This window comes from Neodiprion lecontei, chromosome 5 (genome assembly GCF_021901455.1).
Source record: "Neodiprion lecontei isolate iyNeoLeco1 chromosome 5, iyNeoLeco1.1, whole genome shotgun sequence".
Classification (NCBI taxonomy): Eukaryota; Metazoa; Arthropoda; class Insecta; order Hymenoptera; family Diprionidae; genus Neodiprion; species Neodiprion lecontei.
Window position 1 is genome coordinate 4,804,862 of NC_060264.1, and position 24,029 is coordinate 4,828,890.

The following is a 24,029-nucleotide window of genomic DNA, read 5'->3' on the forward strand; positions in this document are numbered from 1 at the left end:
ACATTGTATGTGATGAAATTTATTGAATTTATTACGTGAATAAAAATTTTGGTTGACAAGGGAAAAATTCATTTTTATTTGAGCTTATCGAAAAGTTTTGTGAGCCGAAAGCATGCGTAATCTGTCTTATTGTTATCGTGTGATACGCGGTAAAGTTGAACACCATTCGATGAAAATTCGCTCAGTCCTTAACTATTTTCATTTTTTAACCACAATCGACAAATATAGTTCTAGATAGAAAACGAAAATTAGTTTTCTAGCCGTTACCGGAAAGTCTGGTATCCGTTACTATTCTTTCTCATTACGATCACTGTTGCTAGAGCCTTGTTTGACTAAAAAAGTAGAGTAAACCTCCCAAACTGATTTTGCGTTGCAATTACCAAAAAAGGATCGGCGATAGCGCAAAATGTATTACAATATATTCAAACAGTTTTTTTTAACGATACCTGTTTTACTGAATTTTTCTAATTACTATAAAAAATGGTGTTCTGATGGTGTTACGGTGAATTCAATTGAAAAATTATTGTTAATAAATGAAAATAGTTGAGGTAACGTCACTATAAATCTGATACAGCAGACTAATTTCAATTGCTGGAGGCAAAAGTCACGAAACCATTTGGCGAATGATCGTGAAAACGGTCGAAGGTCCGACAAGTATTGGGTCGAGTCGATGGCGAAGTTAAGAGAAATCTGGATTAAATAAGAGGGGGGAACGAGTGCGGGGGTGGCATCAGAGTTCAGGAGAGAAGAGGCGAGGAAAATTCGGCTTTGTCTTCTTGTTTACCGGGTGCTTGTGCGGCGTATCCGCGTGAAGTGGTTTTGCCGGTGCGGAGAGAGCGCGATCCGTCCATTGTGAACGACGAATCGCGACAAAGCCGCCAACTAATGCTCTTTTATTGTGCCGCTCATTGCGAGGGGGGCGAGTGATCCCCGCGATATATCGAGTGCCCGTAAGCCTCGGCGAGGGGCGAGGAAAACCGGGAGAAAGCTCCGCCCGGAAAAGGAGCGAATTACGCGAAAGCTTTCGCACACCCGATTCGCCCTTTGCCGATTTATTCCCCGGCTGGCAGAGTCGCGGACTTTGCAACAACTCGACTGCGGGTAAGACGAGTGAGTAGAATTCTCGAAATAATAACTCGTTGCTGTAGTAAGCTTGCAACGAAAAGCTCGCTAGACTTTCCATAGACGAAGCTTTTACCGAAAATACCCGAGAGATTCCGGTCCTTTGAAACATAAAATTCGTCCAAGTAACGAGTATAGATAATATAATTTTTTGGGCAAAGTTTGTTTGTCAAATTCGATCTTAAGCGTCAAGTTTTTCAACTTTGTTCGTTTTTCAAGTACTGAAGTTGGATTGGAAATGACAGTTTCAAAATTGAACGGTGTGGACTTTTACGAGACCATTTTCTTGCTCCACGTTAAATTTTGCAATACACTGAGAAAAATTTCATTTGTTACAGTGACTGGAAAAATTGAGTGAAACTGGTATCGTTAAAAGAAACTGTTTGAATATTGTTGGAATCAGGAAAAACGGGGTACGTGTAAAAATTTTGCGCTATCGTCGATCCTTTTTTTCTAATTGCAACGCAAAATCAGTTTGTTCGCTGTTGCTCTACCTTTTTAGTTAAACAAGGCTTTAACGTCGATTCATTCTTGCACGAGCGTTAAATTTTCGCAACGGTTGCAAGAAAATATAGTTTTCGAGAATCAAGCTCTTCGCGATTCGGAATGAAGCAAAAGCTCGGTTCAAAATACCAACTGTTACAATTACGAGTGACGATAGAATTTTCAATTTTCACGGTTACATCACCGTCGCGGTACAATTTTTCTCCATCGATCGAATGGTCATGGGATAAATAAATATTGCGACAAGTCCGATCAACCGTCGTCGATAAAGTCACGGCCATCCTCCATAAAGCTATCGAGCATATGTAAGAAAAGCTCGATTTACACGTTTCTCCCAGCTCAGACGTCGTCAAGGGTGCTGAGTCCGGGGCGGGGAGGAAAAAACACCGCGGTAGCCGGGGATTGAAGCCATGGATGGTATTGGCGTAACCCTGGTGGCCACGGAGTGATGTCAAACGGCAACCTCGACGCCGTCAGCGAGCTATAAGCACGGCGAAACAATCCCAATTATAAACATTTCTCGTTGCCTTTCAGCCAGTTGCATTTGCCAGTCGAGTGCGGCGGTGGCGGTGGTGGTTCATTTAGTCATCCCCTGCGTGCTTTTCGCCCTCTCGATCTCTCTCTCTCTCTCTCTCTCTCTCTTGGCCCGCGAGTACTTTTACATGCTCGCCCTTCGCTCCTTCCGCAGCACAATGCCACTGCAGTACGAGCCTTGAGTACTTTTCGTACGTGGACATGCGGGCCAGACGCACAATACAAGTTGCCTGGTTGTTCTCGGCCCGCCACACTTCACTGGTTCGAAACAATTATTACCGGCTGAACTTCTTCACCTGCTTCGAAAGCCCGGCGAGATGTCGAGCCGATGTTGCGATCGAATGTACGTTGAGAACGTTTTGCTACAATTTCATCGCGGGTTTCGAAATTTGAAACAAGGACGGAGGTGATTGAATGGTCAGGAAATTGAATACTTGCTACCGGCTTCGGTACAAAACGAAAAACTAGCTTTTCATTAGGATGAATTTGTACAGTGCTATTAATTGAAGTGCGATACCAAGGCGAGAATTTGCAAAATTCAATTTCTGGAAAACTCAAAGGCGTGCGGGAAAATTCTGCAATGGAAGCTAGTCGAGACTGAGGAATAATCTTTTAGCAAGAACGGATATATTGTTCAAGCTCTCGACCGAACCGAGGCGTGGCAAAAAGTGTGAGAGATTTTTGAATTCAGGACGATTGCACCTGGCGATAAGTTCGAAGTGTAAAAAAAGTCTTAGCACGCTGTCGACTATTTCTCTTCCACTTCGCAGCGGCTCGTCGAAGATTATTCCGCCATTTTGGATGTTGGTAAATATCCCGACTCAAAGGGAACCCTCGAGTATGGTTGCCGGGCGAGGAAGAGAAGAAAGACGAACGCGTGGCGTAAGTTTTTGCCGCTGTAGAACTGAAGGGGGGAGGGAGAGAAAATTGTAAGAGGAAAACGAGGACGCGGGAGGGGGGGGGGGGGTGGGGGTGGGACTTTAAGAAGCAAAGAACCGGGAGTGGGCAAAGGAGTGTGAAGTGGTCTTTGCGTGCCCGACACAAAGAATACTGTCGGCTTTGCACCTTTTCGAAAAGCTGCACGGTAACGTTTGTATACATGTAGCGTACGTAACGTTTTAATACAGGGTATAAAGCCTCCTTTGCTATTCCTCGGGAGCTTTTTCATCCCTACTTTGCCGACGAACACGCTAGCTGCAGATCTTATACATCGGTGTAAGTATAAATTCGACGTTCAGCTCTTTTCATCCCCTGCGAATCTTCAGCCGTCAATAAATATTTGTCCCCGAGTCAAAGTTGAGCTTTGATTTTCCTTTTTTTTTTTTTTTTTTTAATTTTTTTCTCCATCAAAACGAGTCTGTTCGGAGCGGCGTTAATTTAGCTCGAGCCCTTTACTTTTCGGAATTGCCACGCAGCAGCCTTTGGGGCATGCGGCGAGATTATATTAATAATTTCATTTCCTCCTGAGTAACACTCGAAGTTTCGTTCCCGCAACCCTCGACGATCGGCTGATTTGAAATTCAATGCGATGCAAATTCGGCCCCTCGTCCAAGGGAGGCGCTCGCTGGATTGCTAACGCGAGAAGAAACTATAGGAGGCATCAAACACTCGACGGTTTTTACTAAGCTTATGGAATATTGATAAACGTCCCGCTTCATGCTCTCGCTTCTATAACACGCCTCTTGTGGTACACCCTACACCTTTTTACTACCCCTAACCCCCTTCAAACACGCCATTATACACGTGGCGGTGCACACTTCAAACCGGTAATTGTTAGTCAGGTGATGAAATTTCAAGACTTTCGACACGTTCAAAGTGCAAACCGCGCGCGAGTGTAATCAGCGACCATGGACTAGGCGGGGTAAAAATATTCACGGCATAGTCGAAAAGCATCGCGCGTTTAATACCGCTGACCCGATTTTTTCACGCGGTCCAAAGTTTAACAAGCGTGTCAAAAATTACGTCGAGTATCAGGCGCTCGAAATTTTAAGAGAGATTCGATGTGGGTCCGTCTTTTAAAGTTCAATGTCAAAATTCTACCGTTCGTTCAATTTTTATCGATCAGAATTCCGTTCCTTTTAAGCGGGTTCGTTGACAAAAAATCGGTAAATACATTTTATTAATTTTATTACAGGACGCTAGTAGATTTAGTATTTATTTAATTATTATGTTTGGAAATTACAAAAATCTCACGATATACAAAAATAGATGAATAGAAATAATACTGGAGTTATAAAGAAAGGCTTGGATATCGATGCTTCGATTAGAATCGCTCCGGATGTCTTGAAGATTCGTTAGATTTTACTGCATGACGAATTATTTCTTAGCATCTAATTCGGTATCGCCATTTTTCTTGTTATCGTAATCGATCTCAGTACGAGATTGTAAAGTGGAATATTCAACGACACGAACCCAATGAAAAAAGTGTTTCAGTAAATTTCAAAAAAATAGTATCTTAAATAAAGGACAGTGAAAACTATCGTAGATTGAAATTGACGAAAAACGAATCTACCAGATTTCAACAATTTTGAATCTGCTCAAGTGGGCCTAAAATTTGCACAAAAGAATTAATTTACCGGAAAACAAAACTGCCAAACGATTTTCAAAAAGCCAAAAGTATCGCTCGGGTTCAGTTGAAAATAAAAATTACAAAATTATAGCGTACGAAATAATATTAAGGGTGGTACGAATCTAACCTGCAGGTTTGTGAAATTGAGCAGAGTTGAGGAACTCGCGGAATTTGGAATCCGGCGAAGAAACATCAGCGGCAAAAACTGAAGATCGAAGTGACTTTCGCATCGCGATATTTACTTACTCAGGTTATAATACGCGAGTTGGGGTAAAACGGGCGTTTCGCCTCTTCCTCCCCTCTTTATTTTCCCCCTTCCCGCCCCTCCCACCCTTTCCATCCCCAAAGACGAGGGATCGAGGGATAATCGGCCCGTTCGGTAACGCAGAAACGTACCTCTGCGCTGGAATAAAAAGCGCGAGACAATGCTCTGAAAGCTCTGAAAATATTTATATTAAACTGCTTTGAGGGCTGCATCATCCGCAAGCTTCGAAGAAGCCGAAGCTTATATTAAAAACGGGCCCTTTGTGCGGTGTCGCGTCGCTTGAAAGTTTTCAACGCTGTTAGAACCCGGTTGAACAGCCGGTGTTTCGTATTTCGAAAAGGCCCAATTGGGTTGGAAGAAGAATAAAAAAAAAATTGTCACCTTTTTTTTACACATTTTTGTAACAAAATCCGATTCCTCGTAAAAATAAGTACAAACGGTCGGAAATAAAACGAAGCTTTTATCTACCGTAGTCAAGGCATTTCCGTTCAAGTTTTTTGCCTAAGAAACTAAGTCTTGTAGTTTGTAATTTTTGGCGAATTTTGAAATTCATATTACAGTTCCTACCGAGGCTCGAAGATTTCTTTGTACGTCGGAAAACGTTTTTTAATACCATTGACTTGAGAAGTTAAATTTCTTTTTTATTCGCAAACAGATTGCACAACGCAGGGGTTTGAATCGCGATTTTACGTAGCCGGAGGATTTCTCGGGCGAAAGTGAGGGGAGTTAAAAGCGGAAACGAGATGTTTGCTGTTATTAGAAATACCTCAGCGAGAAAGACGAGAAATACAGAACACATGCACCATGTATGTATAATACATTTTCATCCCTCGATCAAACAGGATTCGATCGTTGCAAAACGGCGATACCGAATCGTGGTAAAAATTTTCTCGAACGCTCAGATTGCAATTTCAGTCAGATTCGCCTACGGCTCGCTTCAATTAAGAGAAAATTTCTAAAGCTTCGAGAGAACCGCGTAAAAAACTCTTCGCCGTACTTTGGGAAAAATCTTGTTCGCTTTTAGGAATCCAAAGTCGCGTCTCACGACATTCGTAAGACGTCCGATAGACAGACTTTAGTCTTGTGTTAGCCGGCTAACTATTCTTAAACTTAGTCACTTACACCTGTGGAAACTTCCGCATTACTTGAACGTTGATTACTCTACGCAACGTTACGTTGTGCACAGTTACGACTTGAAGAAAATTTTGAGAAAAAAAAATTAACGATTCAGAAATAGACTCCAATCTCAGTTTTAGCAAAAAAAAAAAAAAAAAAAAACGGTGGAGGATGTGGGAGAAATTCTTGAAGCAAAGAAAGTAAAACAATATGCGATACACGCACGGGGTCTCCGAGACCCCCCCCAAAGTTTTTCAACCATTCTTCGTTTTACTTTAACAAACAACCCTGCTTCAAGCACGCCGACTTTGAAATTGTACGTGAAATTCGGTTCTGAGGTTAACTGAACCAGGGTTAAATTAACTCGCTCGATAACCGAAGCAGACTTTGTATTTCAGATCCCATGATCGAGGCAAACTTCCGAACAAACTTCAGACACACTCGATGCGGTCCTATGATAGTAGCAGCTTTTTGCACACAATCGCAAACATTTCTAGTCTGTCGTCTAAGTTGACGTATCGCCGGGCGATCCGAATCGAGATAAACATTTCGACTCAATGCTGGCAGAGTAAACAACGAATCCTTACGCAAGTACGACTTCGTACTCCAGGATTATTTCGTCTATGCTGACAGTTGGAAGTTTCGATCAGATATTTGGCGATGGAATTTTGGCTGCACGTCTAAAAGTAACGCGAGTAAACGATAAAATTCTCAAAATCAACACACAACGTCAACTTTATAAATTGCGATAAATTTTCTTTAAAAATTATAATCTTTACAAGGTATACGATTTAAATTCTACAATGATTATTTTTATACTATCAGCGAATAGTTGGCACGACTTCGTCCTTCGCATCCCACCATCCCGTACGAAAAACGTTGTAAATGTTGAGATAAATTGTGTTTAATTGATGAGTACTCGGGATCGATTTTACGGCTGACTTCACTGACAATGAGAGAAATTTTTAATTCCGGTTACCGCTCAGTCCTTGACTATTTTAATTTTTTTACCACAGTCGAAAAATATATTTCCAGGTAGAAGATGAAAATTAGTTTTCTAGTCGTTACCGGAAAGTCTAGTATCCGTTACCGTTCTATCTAATATTTTATAAATTGTCGTTAAAGCCTCGTTTAACTAAAAAAATTAGATTTGGCGTTACAATTACCAAAACGGTTAGGCGTACCTCGTTTTTCGCAATTCCAACAATATTGAAACAGTTTTTTCCAACGATACCAGTTTAACTGAATTTTTCTCGTTACCGTAACAAATGAAATTATTCTCAGTGTTTGACGAAAATTTTGTACTCAAGTCGGAGGCGGCATTTCGGCATTCAGCTGCCGAGAGAATCGCGCAAAATCGAGCGAAATTACCCGAATCGTTGTAGGTGCAACCGCGATGCGCGTGCGGCGCGAGTCGCAGGGTTGAACCGGGGTGAGCAGCCCCGGGTGAGTGCAATAATACGGGATTATTTGCACGGCGTGTCCCGTCCCTCGCGTCTGTCCCGTAGGTACCGAGCCCAAGTAAACATAATATTCGCTCTGTTCAGGGCCGCCGCATTCCCTCTGACTCGTAGCTTCCGTGCAACGATCAAATACCTGCAGCGGCACCATGCCTCGTTTACAGAGGCAGATACGAGCTTCCGATCCGCGAGCCAATCCCGGCTTCTCTGGTCCCGTCCTCACCCCCTGTCATCCCCCTTTGTAACGCCGACCCTCCGACGATCCTGCCGCTGCTGATATGCTCCTGACGCCGAGGATGGAGGCGCTGCGAATTCCATTTGCTCCGCGCACGGCTCTCGGGTTTCAAATTCTGCTTTTAGGTTTATCGAAACGAAAGGAAGGGATTAATCGATGGATCTAGTTCTACTCGTTTGACGTTGAGTAAAGGGGTGCGGAAGGAACGAGTTATAAGTAACGGTGTAATGTTGTGAGAAATTGAAAAATATTACAACGATTAGGGACAAATCGGAGAAAGAAAATCAAATTTTGAACGTGTAAAAGTTACGGCGAGAAATAGTTGATGAAAATTAATATGAAGATGTACAAAAGCGTGTAAACTTGAAATGTGTGTGTGTATTATACACGCAAAGAGAGAACAGTGAGAGAAAGGGAGGGATTCACGAATCGTTCGACTCGATGATCGGTGTAACGATTTTGGGACGAAGATCCTGAAGCTATAGCGGATAATGTACAGGTTTCAAATTATTCACGGGGTGGAATTTCTGGAATCTAGTTTAGTCGACATAAGATAATTGAAATTTTTTATTTTGATACTATTTAAATTATAAACTACATAATATATATATAACGTGCTTTTAACTTACGTCTTTTCTCACCATGTTGAATAATTGTTTGAAATTGTTCCGACCTCACGATACGATTGCATATATGATTAATCGTTTTAACAAATATCTAACGGACGAACAGTTCGATGTATCTTTGACAAAACAACGTAAGAATCGAGTCATATTCTTAGAATAATTATTTCACTCGAGGGATATATCATGCATGGTAAAATTGTACGTCGTTATTGTTAAAGTAAAACTTGATCGATTCGTGCTAAAACTATGTCCGATAATTACTATCCTTCTCACTCGATTCAGCGATAATTTGCTATACCTTAAAAAATTATCCTCTCGTATCACCGACGAGGATGACTCGATTATTATACCAAACTACCGGCAACGCAATTCCAGTCTACAAAGCGTTACACCGCATGTATAAATTGCACATGACCGGAAGAAACCGCAACGGTGAAATTAAATCGCGAGCATCGAACATTGTATAGACTTCTACTAGATTCGTATAGACAAACACTACAGTGTACTTATACGCGTATAATACGGGGTGTAAAAACCATTGGGTTGTTTTATTATTTAACAGGATCAAAAGAAGGTAACCCACAGAGTGTGACAATTTTACCCCCGCAACCTTTACCCGCGGAGCTTTCGTCCCCCCCCCCCCCCCCCCCACCCTCCCCTCACCGCCCCGACCTCCCTGCGCTTACCGTTTCTCGAGCTTTTCATCCCTCCTCGACGCAGCATCGCCGATCTCCCCTCTAGAAATTCCCCTTTCGTCTGTTAAACGGAGATGACAGATATCCCGCCCTCCGAATCCGCCCCTCGTGAAGTAGGCGGTCTCTGGTATCAATCCGCGAGATACACAGAGAGAGAGAGAGAGAGAGAGAGGGCGGTGGAGGGAGAGTGGGAAAGGGAGGGAGAGAGTGTAGAACGGGTCAGGAAAGCTGGACTCAGTTCTGGGACACGTTTCAGCCTTTGCATACACGGCGGCGTGTCTATCCGTGTGTAAACGGTGCTCGTTGAGCCAACCCTGGTTACCCCCCGATGTGCAGGTGGTAGGGATGTGATTCGATTTCGCGAGTTTCTCAACGGAGGAAAAACAACGGTGGCTCAGCCGAAAAGCAAAGCCTTGCCGAGGCCAGTCGCACGTCACATCAGCAAGAGGAAAGACGACGCGCGGCTCCGTTGCAGTTGAGGAGAATTTTTCCATTGTCGTGCAGCGTGACGTAGAGTCGAGTCGAGCATTTTTTTTTTCGTTTCGCATCTCCTTCGACATCGGTGATTTTCGTAGCGGAGAAACAAAGTTTGGTATTACAGTCGCGCGCGAGAGTCGGTGGTGAAAGTCGAGCTTTCGGACTAATCGGACAAAAATCTGTTTATGAGAATATTGTAAAACCGGTGGAGTGGTGCGGAGCTGAATTATAACGCCAAGGCACTCTCGAACTCTCAAGAACGTGAACAAAGAGTGCGTGAGCCAAGCCGAGGACAAGTTCATAAGAATTGTTATCGCTGTGGAAACAAACTATCAACGCAACAACGATGGTGCAGAGATAAATTCGTACGACGGTTCCACCGAGGACAAACGGCGCGGAACAAGGCTCGCTGGTCCGTATGCGGGAAAACGTTTCTACGGCAGGTTGATTTCGATTACCGGCAAAGAGAAACTGGATGAAAAATGAACGGTTGAAAGAGGACGTCGCAAGGAACAGTCTGATCACGATATAATGCATTCGCTCGGGTACACTGTGAAAAAAGCTTCTTCGCCAAATGAGAAGCCAGAGGAAGATGCAATGACGTCCGAAAAAGTGCGCTCATGAAACCCGTGGATTGGCGATAAGGAAGATTGGTAAAAACGTAAGAAGAAAAAGGAATAGAAAAAAAAAAAAAAAAAAAATACAATGCAGAATCCGGAAAGCATCGGCATCGGTCAGTCCGGTTTGTTGTCCAGCATCATGTGCAAAGGATGCAACGTCGACAAGAGTCCCAAGTCCTTGAACGAGGCGATCGTGGATGGATCGAGCCTTTCCAAGAGTGAAATCGGGGCGGTATTTCCGTCGGTTTCGCCCGTTTCGCCGGTTTCCCGATCGGCGGCGCCACGGTACAATCGAAACTCGCAGAAGAAGCCGTACGAGCAAATGCCAAGGCTGAACGCAACGGCGGCCGTTTCGGGGTGCCGGCTGTCGGGAAGCGGGCAAATTATACCGGGAATGCAGGAATGGAACCTCCGCCTCGATCAGGGCAGCGACAAGGACTCCGAGAGCAGTACGAGCGGCGTCGTTGATCCGGTTCTCCAGAGTCCGCAGGGAAAGAACGAGGCCTCGAGAACGCCGCCGCGGCATCGAAACCGCCAGAAGAAACCTTACGCGCCAACGGCGACGACGAAACCGGGTCAGGGGTCACCCCCGTACGCGGGGGAGGGCTACCCCTCGTCGCCTATGATAAAACCGGCCTACTCCTACATCGCCCTCATAACAATGGCGATCCTCCAGTCGCCGGAGAAGAAGCTGACGCTCAGCGGGATATGCGAGTTCATTTCAAACCGGTTCCCGTATTACCGAGAGAAATTTCCAGCCTGGCAGAATTCCATCAGACATAACCTCTCCCTGAACGATTGCTTCCTGAAGATACCGAGGGAGCCGGGAAACCCCGGGAAGGGAAACTACTGGACCCTGGATCCCGACGCCGAGGACATGTTCGACAACGGGAGCTTTCTCAGACGCCGGAAGCGCTACAAACGGCCGCCGCCGCACTACATCCGTGACCGCGCAATGATGGCGTTCGCCATTTGCAACGAACGTGGCGCCGCCTGTGCCGCGGCCGATATTCCGGGAGCGCTTCCCTATCCAGCTTACCTTTCCCCTATACCGGGACTCTCGCTTCTCGAATTCGCCCCCGGCGCGCTTGAGGCCCTGAAATTTCGGTTCCTCGATCCCCCCGCGCCCCTTTATAAACCCGTGCCGATTTCCGCACCCCCGATCAGAGAGATCAACCCGCCGCCGAGGACCGTCATGTCTCAGGTGCCGGCCGTCGTTCAGGAGAAGAAGGGAAACTTCAGCATAGAGGCGCTGATCGGCGATCAGCCGACGAGCGAACAGTCCAACGGATGGGTTTTGGACCTTAGGCAGCCCGCCGACGGGTGCAAAATACGCAGGGCAGGTCAGGCTTCGGCATTCTCGCGGGTTCGTTAGAACATCGAATGCCGCTCGTCTTTCGATTGAATTTTTCTTTTATTCCGCGCGGACGGGTTCTTCGAATTTTTTTTTTTTTTTTAAACTATCCACTTTATCGTTGTAACGAAATTCGCGGGACAATTCTTGTCGCGGTTTTCAAGGGGGGTGGGGGGTGGGGGGCGGGGGGCAATTACACGTATATTACACCGAGAGAAATTTTTTGTTCCGTTTACCGCTCGGTTTTTAACTGTTTTCATTTTATAACTTTTTTAAATTTAGAAAATTAGTTTTCTAGCTCTTAACGGAAATTGTAGTATCCGTTACCGTTCTTTCTCGTTACGGTCACTGTTGTTAGATTTTCTCGCAACTGTTGGGAAAATTTAATGCTCGCGCAACGATAAATTGACGTTAAAGCCCTGTTTAACTAAAAAATTAGATTTGGCGTTACAATTACGAAAATGGTTAGGCGTACCTCGTTTTTCGTAATTCCATCGATATTTAAACAGTTTTTTTAACGACGCCTGTTTTATCGAATTTTTCTAGTTACTGTAAGAAATGAAATTTTTCTCAGTGTATACACATGTACGTATTTTTGTCTTGTCGTTTATCTAAAACCCCGCGTTCCAGGAAGTTTTCTCGATGATATCTTTCAACGTCGAAAATACGTTGACGGATGAATGGATGGACCGTCGCGAGAATTGAGAAATTGTTATATACTTAGGCGTACGTAATACTGAATACGAAACTGTGAAAGCTTTAGATAAGAAACTGCAGTTGCGCAATCCTTGGCGATAACGTGGCGTTTAACGAATTCAGACAAAGTCGAAGAAGGTGCGGATGACGAATCAAGAATAACAAATCCAAAAATTAAAACCAAAAAAAAAACGTTATAGTTTATTATACATAATATATAATATATATATATATAGGATAGCCCGATGGTGTCACTGTGCAATAGACGATATTACAATTACATATGCGTATAACATTATATAAATCGCACAACATAAATCACGATTAACACTAAGATAATATGTAATACGTAATAAATTCTATAATAATACGTAACATCATTCCAAGTTTTATTAAAATCATCGGTTGGCCGCGGAATTTCTCGCTTTAAGTTAGTTTCACAGCCCTACGTATAAACATGTATTTATATACATATATATATATATATATATATATACAGCATTATACCGAATCCTACGTGTAATATATAAATATATCACAATGCGTGTGTATATACGTATTACATATTACATATTACATATACATATATTGCAGTTTTCAAATTATCTTATTTTTCTCCAACGATTAACAATACGTTCGTATTATACATATACATATACATATAGATATATTTATACGTAGGTAAAGCGAAATAGCCAGCTTTGTAAATATCGCCCTTATTCCGTCAATATTTGCCTGGCCCTTGATTTTTCTGCAATTTTCTCATTCCCTTTCGGCAGTGAGCGAGCTGCTCTTATTGTTTGATATATCGGGCATAACGGACCAAAGTGGAATCGTCGAGTGGATGTAAATACGTGTGTTGCGTGTATGATTGTGCGTGCGTAACACGGAGAGGAGGAGGAGGAGGTAGATTTTAGCAGTGTTAGTATTTAAAGGGTATAAAGAACGCGGTAGATTTTAACCTAATCCCTTCTCGTAACTACGTAATAATACAACAATTAACGATATTACATACATAGCAGGTGAAAGAATTTAAAATGAATTTTGTGATTTTCATATTTAAGCTTATTTATTCGTATCGTCGAAAACAACTTGTCATCCTATTTCATCAATCCGCTTATACAAACGTATTATAAAAACATCAGCTGTTTCGCGAAATTTATATCAATTCAAATTATTGTTAGTAATAATTATTCGTTCTTAACGTCATTTCGGTTATACGTCCGAGCCTTTTCGCTTATATCCGTCATATTTTTCGGGTCAGATATTCGAACAGGCTTGTTGAGAAAAATAAAGAAAATGTGGGAGTATTGTTATACATAGGTGTATGTACACGTATATATACGTGCATGTACACCTTGTCCCTGTACGTATAAATTTTCATTGTCGAGAGTAAACTGCAGGAAGTCTTGCGCGCCGATCCCATCTGTCGATTTATTGTTCAACCCACCATTCTCAGCTGGAATAGCTCGAACAGATTTGCCGATCACTTGACAATTTTCACGCACGCGATCGTATTTATTTATTTCTTTTTTTTCATTCGAGTCGCACTTTTCCCTATAAGAGAAGTTGAATATATATATTCAATATATATATATATATTTCAGAAGTTTGAGCGGGGATTATTGTAAAAAGTATTTAAATAGATTATAATATAATGAACAAGTTTGAATACAGTTATCCTTGATCGTTTATCACTGAAAATCGTTGGTTATAATTCGTATATTGTATAATATAAGAATTTATAATATGTGTATATGGAGAACATGTGAAGAAAAAAAACAAGAAAGAAAAGAAAAAACATCAACATACCAAATATGTTCCCTGTATAAGATTTTTAGACGTAGGCGTATAAGCTCGTATGATAAATGGTAGATACATACATATATAAGTATAAATAATTACAAGTGAATAAAGTAACATAACGAACGATAATCTCATTACGATATTGCGCATAACTTATTTTCATACGGTTTAAAATTATTTAATAATATTGTTTTCGTCGACCGAAACTGCGGTGGAAGAAGAAAAAAAAACGAAAGAAGTAGAAGAAGAAGAAAAAAAAAGAAAAGAAAATTACGGTCATCCTTAATAATGTTCAAAAATGTTCACGGTAAGTTTGTTCTTAATTATATACGTAAATCGTAGAGAAAAGAGAAGAAAAAATAAAAAATAAAAAAGAAAGAAAAATTTCCGCTTAATTACCGCGTGTCGTATAAGTTTGTTGCATCAACGACGGAAGTATATCATAATCAAAGAAACAAACTGCAGCGAGATGTTTTCATTTCAACGGACGATCTCGTTTACGCGCCCGCGTTTAATCCCCAGCCCAACTTTTATTGCCCCTGCACCTTATCTTAACCGTGTGCATGTTTATACAGTCATACAATGCTGACTTAATCGTTATCGCTGCACACCGAGTCGAAAAAATCCGAGGCATCGGCGCATTCGGTAAACGAAGAGTTCCAGGATTGACGAATAAAGAAAACAAGAAAAAACGAATAAAACAAATAAGAAGACGAGGATGAGCTTGGGAAAAGAAACGTTTCAATAAGAAGCGAGGAAAACTCCGAAGCGAAATGTATTACAATTTTTCAAACGAGGCTTTGAAGCGATAATTGCAGCGTATCGCGAGCTGTATCATCTAGGAATGCAATATTGTCACCCCAAGCCGAGGGATATGAGCAAAGCGTTGCCTTCCTTCGTATTGCCGGTTGAATCTCGAGGGGGATTAAAGCGCAATGAAAATCCACTCGTTTTTGTCCCGCCTACCAATTTTCTCTCTAACCGTTTTCGAAGAACGCAAGGCTAATCAGATCCGCGTGAAAAACCGACTCGATTTGCCGCCAAGTTTGTCGATACGATCTTTGAAAAAATCGTCACCGAATCATCGAGCTTTTCGAGCTTGCGGCTAATCTCGTAATGACAAAGAATGGTAACGGATATTATACTAGACTTTCTGTTAACAGCTGGATAACTAATTTTCATTTTCTACCTGGAACTATATTTTTCCATTTTGGTAAAAGATGAAAATAGTCAAGGACCGAGCGGTAACCGGAACTAAAAATTTCTCTCAGTGTAGACCTAGAACAGTCGCGAAGAAGACGAGAAGTCGATTTTAAATTCGTCCAAAGTAAATTACACGAAGCGTGTTTGACGAAGTGGATCCTGATCAGGAAACAAACCGATAAAAAAATTCACGACGATACTTAAAATGCCAAACTGAAAATCAGGTGATTAAATGAAATAGTACAATTTCTTCGATCCGTTCTACATTTTTACAATCGCAGTACGATATTAAGTCTTTAATTTTTCTTTATTCAATTTCAGGCCTTGTTTTCAATTGAATTCTAATTTCATCTTATACACTTTGCGCCGTCTATTCTTGTTCAACTCCAAACTATCGATCCAAGTTTTATTGGTTTGCAACGAGTTGGGAGGATTCATTTTCACGTATTACAATAAACTTTATCGTACGACTCGTCAATAACGACACAAATGAACGAATAATCTGTATCTAAAAATTTCTCCATCGTTATTATCGTTCTACTTTACTTCGCATCGTTCAATCGTTGTCGGAACGTCACAGTAGACATGTTACATCGATTCGATAGCCCAGCAATTTTATTTCGTAAATTCATTTTGTCTTTCTTAATTTAAGTCGATGGTTTTTCCTCCGTTTCTTTTTTTTTTACTTCTTTTTCTCTTCATTTCTCATGCGAAATCTCGAATCAAGCCGATCGGATGACGAGCTACAGAGGCGAAAGCACAACGCCGTACAATAAACGTATACCTGCAGGGGCGAAGAAGGGGCGTCGGCACAAACCGACACAAACACTTGGGGCCACGTGTCGGGCACGCGACAGGACGACGTCGAGGATCGGCGGTGGCTCGAGCTTCCAATATTAGATATTAGCACCGCTTTGAACCGGCGTTATACACACCGTGGGCACACAGTCGGGAGGATCGTTCAGAATTGCTAACACGCCTCTCTTAACTCCGCATCCGCACACTCCGAGAGGCTGGAATTAACGGCGATCCCTTGAAATCGGACAGACCAGCCGAGGATACTCGGAGAGATTCGATTTTGGACGGCGAGTCGAGAACTCGGAGAATTGAAAAAAAAAAAAAAAAATAAACGGAAATTTGAAACGGGATTGATAAATAAATATCTCGAGAAATTATTACCTTGGAATTTTGTATTTTGAACCTGATTTTCATTGGATCGTGAAAATCGCAAATTCGATCATCGATTTCGATTTAATTAGATTAATTTTTCAACAACGTGAGACTTTATCATCGGAATATGCTGCAGTTGGAGAAATTATTTATTAAATTAATAAATCGTTCAAATTTTTTCATTCAAACTTTGTGAAGTAATTATTTAGCGAGAAGATTTCCTCTCCCGTCATGTTTTGAAAATAATTATTTTCCAACGGCTTTTTTTCTCCGGTGCAAATGTCCGGGAATTTTTTTCTTGGTGTCTTTTTGCCCGGAGTAATCAAGTCCGGTTATCCGATCATTGTCGAGAAATTTTTAAAACTTTCAACCTTTGTCAATGGAATAAAAGCGATGTGCTAAACTTGCCAAATGGGAAAAAATAAATATACAGTCGCGTTGCGACGACGGTCGGAAATTTGATCGAAGAACGAAAGGCAATGAAAATTGCTAGAATTTATCTGAAGCTTCTACAAGTAATTCTTATTCGTACGGGAAATTCCGTGCAAACCCGACCAACGTCCATTTTTGGAGAATTTTAAAAAACTTCCTTGTCAAAATCACTCTCAATATTTATAAATCATAAACCAGTCGAATAAAAAATCTTCAAAAAATCAGGGTACCGTTTCAAAGTTCGGACAATTGAGGAAATTTTTTTTGAACAAAATCAAAACTATAATCGAATCAATTTCAGACGTTGAAACAGTAATTTTGTGACAAAAATATGTCGCACAAAAGTTCTACGGGCTTGACGGAGTGTTTTCTTTTTTAATTGTTTTTCTTTTCAACTTTTTTCGCTCCTGTTGGACAAATTGAATATCCAGAAAAGACATCTGGTCCCGCGGAGACGACTGAGCGAGAATCGTCGGTCTTGAAAGGAATGAGAAAGGCGATTTCCTCCATTAATTAAGTCTTTTCTCGGTCTCTGAAAAGCCCGGATGCTTCAGACGGGACAAAGTCCGTGAGAAACAAATGAAAGAAGTTAGTTTGAATGAAAGGGAGGGTATACAGTGTAGCCTGTGTAGTTGCGGGGCGAAGGGATCGGTTAACAAATCGATTCGATTCTTCAGTCAGGGGCGCGAGATAAGGGACGGGAGAAAATAAAACCCCTGAAAGCTCGAGGATACGACGGATGAAAATTTCGCAGATGTGGAAAACCGCGGGAAAAGCAATCTGTGTTTTTATCGAATTTCGATACTCGTTGTCAACTCGCTCGAGCCGAGCTTCGCTAGTCCGTTTTTCGCTCTTCGAGTCATTATTGCGCCGACTCTTTGCAGCCTGGATAAATTTAATCGACACGAGTGGAAATATTCCTCTTCCATATCGACTCTTGGTCCGTCTTTGCACTGGAATTTTAAATAAATTCGTCAAAATCAAGTATAGAATTTAACCAAAGCATGAATAATCGTTTCTACGTTTTTACTTGTTTGGAAATTAGACTTTCTGTGCATTCAAATATTCGTAGAACAGGATTCGCTGTTTTTGTAAGTATCAAATGTTCTTTACAAATTTCGAACCCATCTTAATTTGAAAAATTTTTATTGTAATAATTTGACGAGAATGAAACATCCAATCAGCCAATTCGTCTGCGCTATCGTCGATTCTTTTTTGCTAATTGCAACGCAAAATCAGTTTGTGAGGTTTGATCTACTTTTTTAGTTAAACAAGGCTGTAACGTCAATTTATTCTTGCAAGAAAATCTAACAACAGTGATCGTGATGAGAAAAAATAATAACGGATACCAGACTTTCCGGTAACGGCTAGAAAACTAATTTTCATTTTCTACCTAGAACTATATTTTCCGATCGTGTTAAAAAATGAAAATAGTCAAGGACTGAGCGGTAACCGGAACTAAAAATTTCACTCAGTGTTCGAGAAGATCTTATTTCGTTTGTCTTTTTCTTCCATAGCGATAAGTTGGACAGAAAAATTCTGTTCAAAAACCTCGTTCAACCGGCTACTTCGAGGACGTTTAAAACTTCGAATGCAAAATGCGATTCGGGTATGCAATATTACCCAGCAGCGCCTACGGCGCGGGTGAAAAGAGCGGCTCTGGCTCTTCCTTGGTATCCAACCACGTAGACGGTGATGACGGCTACTTCGCCCGATCCGAAGCAATGACCAATATTATGATAATTCACTAACTCGCCATGGCACGGGTACTTTTCGTCGTTGTTCACTCAGCTCGGGTTTTTCACCCTCACCCTCAGGCGGCCATGTTCCCGTGGGTGTGGCCTCCGTCGTCCTGGCAACATTCCTCGTTCGGCAGATATCGACCCTGAGCCAACCCAAGGGTTGCTAGGCTGCCCTCCGAGAGGGAAAATGTTATCACTGCTTTGTGGTGGCTAAGATATCACGGCCAGCCTCTGCAGCCGCCGATCCCGATGCCGATGCCTTTCTCTCTTCGTCCTTTACGCTCCGTTCCCTCTCCCTTCTCTCTCGCTCTCCTTTTCTCTTTCTCTCTTTCGGCAGGATACGCGTTTAAAGATTTATTCCCGTCATACGTTGGTCTGCGACATCTCTGACGCGTGATTGAGAAAAAAGAATTATCAAATCCCTCCGGATTAGAGATGTTGTGGGAAATTAAACGTCGAACATTTTTCGCGCGATATGCGACTTGAGATTATTCGTTTCATGGAACGCACGCTTCGGAGAAAACAGTAACAATCACTTTTACGGTGTATTTCAAATTTCAGTGATCCGAATATTATGCGTAGTAGAATAGAGAATAAGGTTCTCATAATCCTGGAGTTCAAAAGTCAAACGCGATTAGCAAAAAAGGATCGACGATAGCGCAAAATTTTTACGCGTACCTCGTTTTTCGGAATCCCAACAATATTCAAAGGTTTTTTTTTTAACGATACCTGTTTTACTCAATTTTTCTAGTTACTGTAACGAATGAAATTTTTCTCAGTGTAGTCTATTATTACTAAGTAACGATGTTTTCGGAAGTTGAGGGTACGATTTAAAAACGTTCGTAAAATCGTAAAATGGTCTCGTTGGTTGTAGGAAATATAAAAAGTCGAGTTATTTTACACTCCCACGTGTACGTTACACTCTCAACCCTCGTAAATACAAAACGCGTTAATCTTGCGTCCTTATATATTCTTCATTTGAAAAAAAAAGAGACAACAGAAAAATTAAATGGTACAGCGAGAAAAAAATTTCCAGTGTATACTGTAAAAACCTCGCAACAATTTCCTTAATTTTTTTTTCTCACCGCGACCAAAAAAATGTAAAAAATAGTTCCGAGGAGAAGACAAAAATGAGTCTTATATTATACCTGTGAGGATAAAATCTAGTGCTTGTTACTATTCTTTCACATTATATTTCGGTCACTCGTACTACACGGATATCATTACAACTGTTACAATGGTCCGATTTTGGTGCAACGATAAATTGATGTTACGACCAAACCGAATTGACATTGCAAAAATCAAAAAGCTACAGCAATTATAAGCATAATCAGACGCCGTAGCTCACGTTCATTTCATTACAAACAATATTTAAATCGCTGTTACAACGATACCCGTTTCACTAAGAGAATAAAATAAAAAAACGAACAATAAAAAAAAAAAAAGCGAATAACAAAAATCCACAAAACACGTTTTCGGTTCGCGTATCGCGTATTCTTTACTTTTGAAACCACTTTGCCGTCGCAGATTCGGGAACAAAGGAGAAAAAAAGTATACAAAAAAACTAAAAAAAAAAAAAAGTAAGTTTTCAGACGCAAGCCCGAATCTTTCCCAAGAAGCTTCTTCGCACGCCTCTCTACATATACATTATAAATGTACGTACACTTTGTGCCCGTCTCACCGAACGTCGTACGGTTGCTGCATCCGTCGAAGGACGAGGAAGAAAAATAAGAGGAAATTTCCTCTGACATATACGCGGGGCTGCGCGAATCCGCCCCTCGCGCTCACCCTCATCAATATTACGACGTGTTCGCGTGTCTCTGCACGGATCGTTATTGGGCATCCCTTATCCTGATTTCAATCGTCTACAAGCGTTGCATCTTCGATTCAATCCGGGGAATTCGAAGGGGATAATACGCCGCTTCTCTTCTCAGGCCGTTCGCACACTCCGTTGTAGTTATATATATATATATATACGTTAGGGTGGTTCTTACATGGGGTAAATGAAAAAAAAAATAAATAAATAAATAAAAACATTCGTGATGGAACCCGTCATGTCGGTTCCAAATGGTGAAAAAAGAAAAAAAAGAAATGAATAATTCCTGAATTGTTTCAGACTTTTATTACATTCCTATAGTCTTACTGTTTTAAATTCAATGTTTCAAATTATTCCGAAATATCCTCACTCGCTATATTTTGTACTGAATTTTATTTCAAATTTATTCGTATAGCAAAAAAGTTAATATTCAGTGAGATTCGTCTTTTTTTTTTTTTTTTTTGTCAATTGAATATAATCTGCAAAATGTAAAAATAATTTGAAACAAAACTTTGAACAACTATCATGCAAACACTGTACGTAACATCAGAGTCAATGACACGCAAATATCGAGGTTATTTTTTTACTTAATCTGACCATTTGTCATGTTGAAAAAAAAAAAATAAATAAATAAATAAATCAATGAAGCAAACGTTTCTCATCGAATACTCCGTTTATGTTTTTTCATTTTTCACTGAAAAGAAGACGAACCTCACTGAATATTTGAAAATATTTTTTTTTTCTTTGCCTACGCGTAACCTTGCATGAAAATTCAGTACAAAATATACAGCGAACGAGGATAATTTTGAACAATTTGAAACTGAATGAAATAAAAATGTGAAAAAAATTGGTGATTTTTTTTTTTTTTTTTCCATCATCAGGAAACAATTTGACAGGTTCCATCGTGAATTTTTTTTTTTCCTTTGACCCTATTTAATAACAATCCTAATATATATATGTAATAATATACACCGAAAGAAATTTTTCTTTACGGTTACCGCTCAGTCCTTAACTATTTTCATTTTCTAGTTACGATAGAAAATGAAATTTTTTTCAGTGTGCGCGTGTGTGTATTCCACGCCCTTCACGCAAGTGTACGATATTCGGGAAAAGTTTTAGCGGATCCTGGTGTTGCTGTAAAATTTTATCTTTCACCACACCCAAGATCCGACCTATTCGCGAGATATTTATTGCTCGAATCGAGATGAGAATCTGCATTCATACGTCACGCAAGCAGCCGTCCGTAAGGTAAATATTGAAACTCGCCATCAATGTTTCTTACAGCTCATCCGACGCTCGATCCAAATTCCCTGGCTGCCGGGACATTGACGTAAAACCCAACGGCGGTTTTTCACTGAGAGAAGTTTTTTTGGTCGAAAAAAAAAAAAATCTTTACGATCTATGCACCAAATGGTACCATATTGTGTCGGTGCTTCTTCTTCTTGTAAAAACCTGCGATGACCACATTATATACGGTGTGTTTACACCGCGGCTGTATAAGTTTCGTTACAACCTCGGAGGAAATCCAAATCCTCCCGAATTAAAACATCCCTGCTATGTAAAATAAGGTATTCCCACGATCGGAGTTGAGGTTGACGTAGTCGTAGGGTTGTCGATAAGTTGTCATCATTGTTAGTCTTCATTAAAAAAAAAAAAAAAAAAACAAAATTACTTCAACAATCACAAGAATGAAGGTGGCGGTACAACGCCAGAAGATAAAGTACGATCAAAAACCGTAAACTGGTTGGGGAAACCGGAAACAATAAATTGAAGTAAAGCAAAACAAAATAAGAGTACAGAGGAGCAAAGTAAAAGTACAGACGTCAAGGTCAAGGTACGTAAAATAACTAAACAACTGCACAGCTAAAATATAAATTCAAGTAATAAATAATCACAAAATTCATCAAAAAGAAAAGAAAAAGCAAGTTTGTGACGATGCTATTGTAACAATTTCCAATTTCGTCGATGTAGGCAATTAGTTTGAACAATAAGATTAATAATAATAACAGCGACAAGAATTATAATAATAATAATAATAATAATAATAATAATGATAATGGATAAAAATTGAATAATTTTATTTAACGACGTTTCTGCAGGCTAGAATAATTACATAATTCTTATGTTTTATTTAAAATGTTTAACTTGACATTGTAGAAAAACAGGAGAATTGATATTTGACTTAGAGTAGGTAGACATTTTAAATTGGATTACAGGTGTTATAAAATATTTGAGGTTTTGTGTAGCGAAATTTTTGTTATTACCACGGTGATATGTAAATATTCTTGTTTTGCGTAATATTGGTGGGAAGTAATTACATGATGTGTTAAGCCAAAACTATTTACATCAAGATTAAATTTGATCTTTATAGATTAATTACTAAAAATTGACGACCTTCAGGGTCAGATGTTATCGCTTGCGAAATTTGGAAGGAAGTGACGTTTATGAAACCAAAATTTCGTAAATTTCTTTGTTTTTTTTTTTCATGAATCACAGTTTCACTGAGAACGTTTTTCAATTTCAGGTGAAAATATTCATTCGTCTTTCACTTGTCATAACAAGTAGGTACTTGGTAAGTAAGACAGTGATAATAATCGATACTCTAATCGCATAAGTTGACATTGTATTGCGTCGTTCATAGGATTAAAAAACCAAAAACCTATTGTGAGGAAAAATAATCGAGTCAATCGGTTAATCGTGGTTGAAAAATCAACGATTACACTTGATTAATCGTTGAAAAAATGATCGATTATTTCTCGTCATTCTCAACTCGAGAGATTGGAATGCAAATGCTCATTTCCATTTTAAACGATCTATAGATATACGTATAATTTAGTCCTCGCCAAAAATGAAATCGGAAGCTTTTGTCACAACCGATTCGATTTTCAATTTTCTTTCCTTTTTTTTTTCTTTTTTCTTTTTAAACTAAAACCTGCAACTGCTTGCAGCCAGCGTGAGAATTGAAAGCTATACATTCGTTGATAAAAAATCGCCGCCTTTGAAGTCTACAGGCGTCTATTTTACAAGATGCCGGAGGGCGTTGCAGCGTCAGACTCGAGGCAGAGATTTAGGGCGGATTTCATCTGCGCTGACTGTTTAAGGACACACAGAGACACGGACACACTCACAGAGAGAGAGAGAGAGAGAGAGAGAGAGAGAGAGAACCGTGTCCTGGATGAGTTTAAACGCAGTAAGGAACCCCGGCCTCGATGCGGGGGGTCAAATTTAAATCTCACTAAGCGCGGCCATTAGTAGGAAGAGTAAACAAGGCGAACGAAGTGCGTTGAGAACAGAATCGCGTTCCTCCTCCATCGGTTCGTCAAACCGTATAAATACATACGTGTCGTACAAGCGCCAAAGCCAAGTGCTCCGATCCCACGAGGATTTCGGCTCCGACTCGCTCTCGAACCTTTATACGATATCCGCACATCGCCGAGGCTTCTGCAAGCGTTGACAAACTCCTGGTCTGCATTTCCACTGTGCAATGTTTGTACGTAATGTTCGTCTGTGTGTTTTCTCTATCATTGAATGCGCGTACGCGTTAAACCGAGGCCTCTTTTGCTTCTAATGCTTTGGGAAAACAGAAA

At 40.6% G+C, this 24,029-nt stretch overlaps 1 protein-coding gene across 1 annotated transcript; it reads left to right on the top strand.

Annotated features, from left to right (window-relative positions):
• Positions 1–9,365: 9,365 nt before the first annotated feature.
• LOC107221479 (forkhead box protein D1) lies at positions 9,366–11,781 on the top strand. The gene has a single exon (XM_015660479.2). It carries the CDS (start codon positions 10,309–10,311, stop codon positions 11,596–11,598), a length of 1,290 nt encoding a protein of 429 aa, XP_015515965.2. The 5' UTR covers positions 9,366–10,308; the 3' UTR covers positions 11,599–11,781.
• Positions 11,782–24,029: the final 12,248 nt, after the last annotated feature.

Excerpts from the sequence above, each read along its gene's own strand:
- LOC107221479 (XM_015660479.2), top strand. The coding sequence starts at position 10,309 with ATGCAGAATCCGGAAAGCATCGGCATCGGTCAGTCCGGTTTGTTGTCC.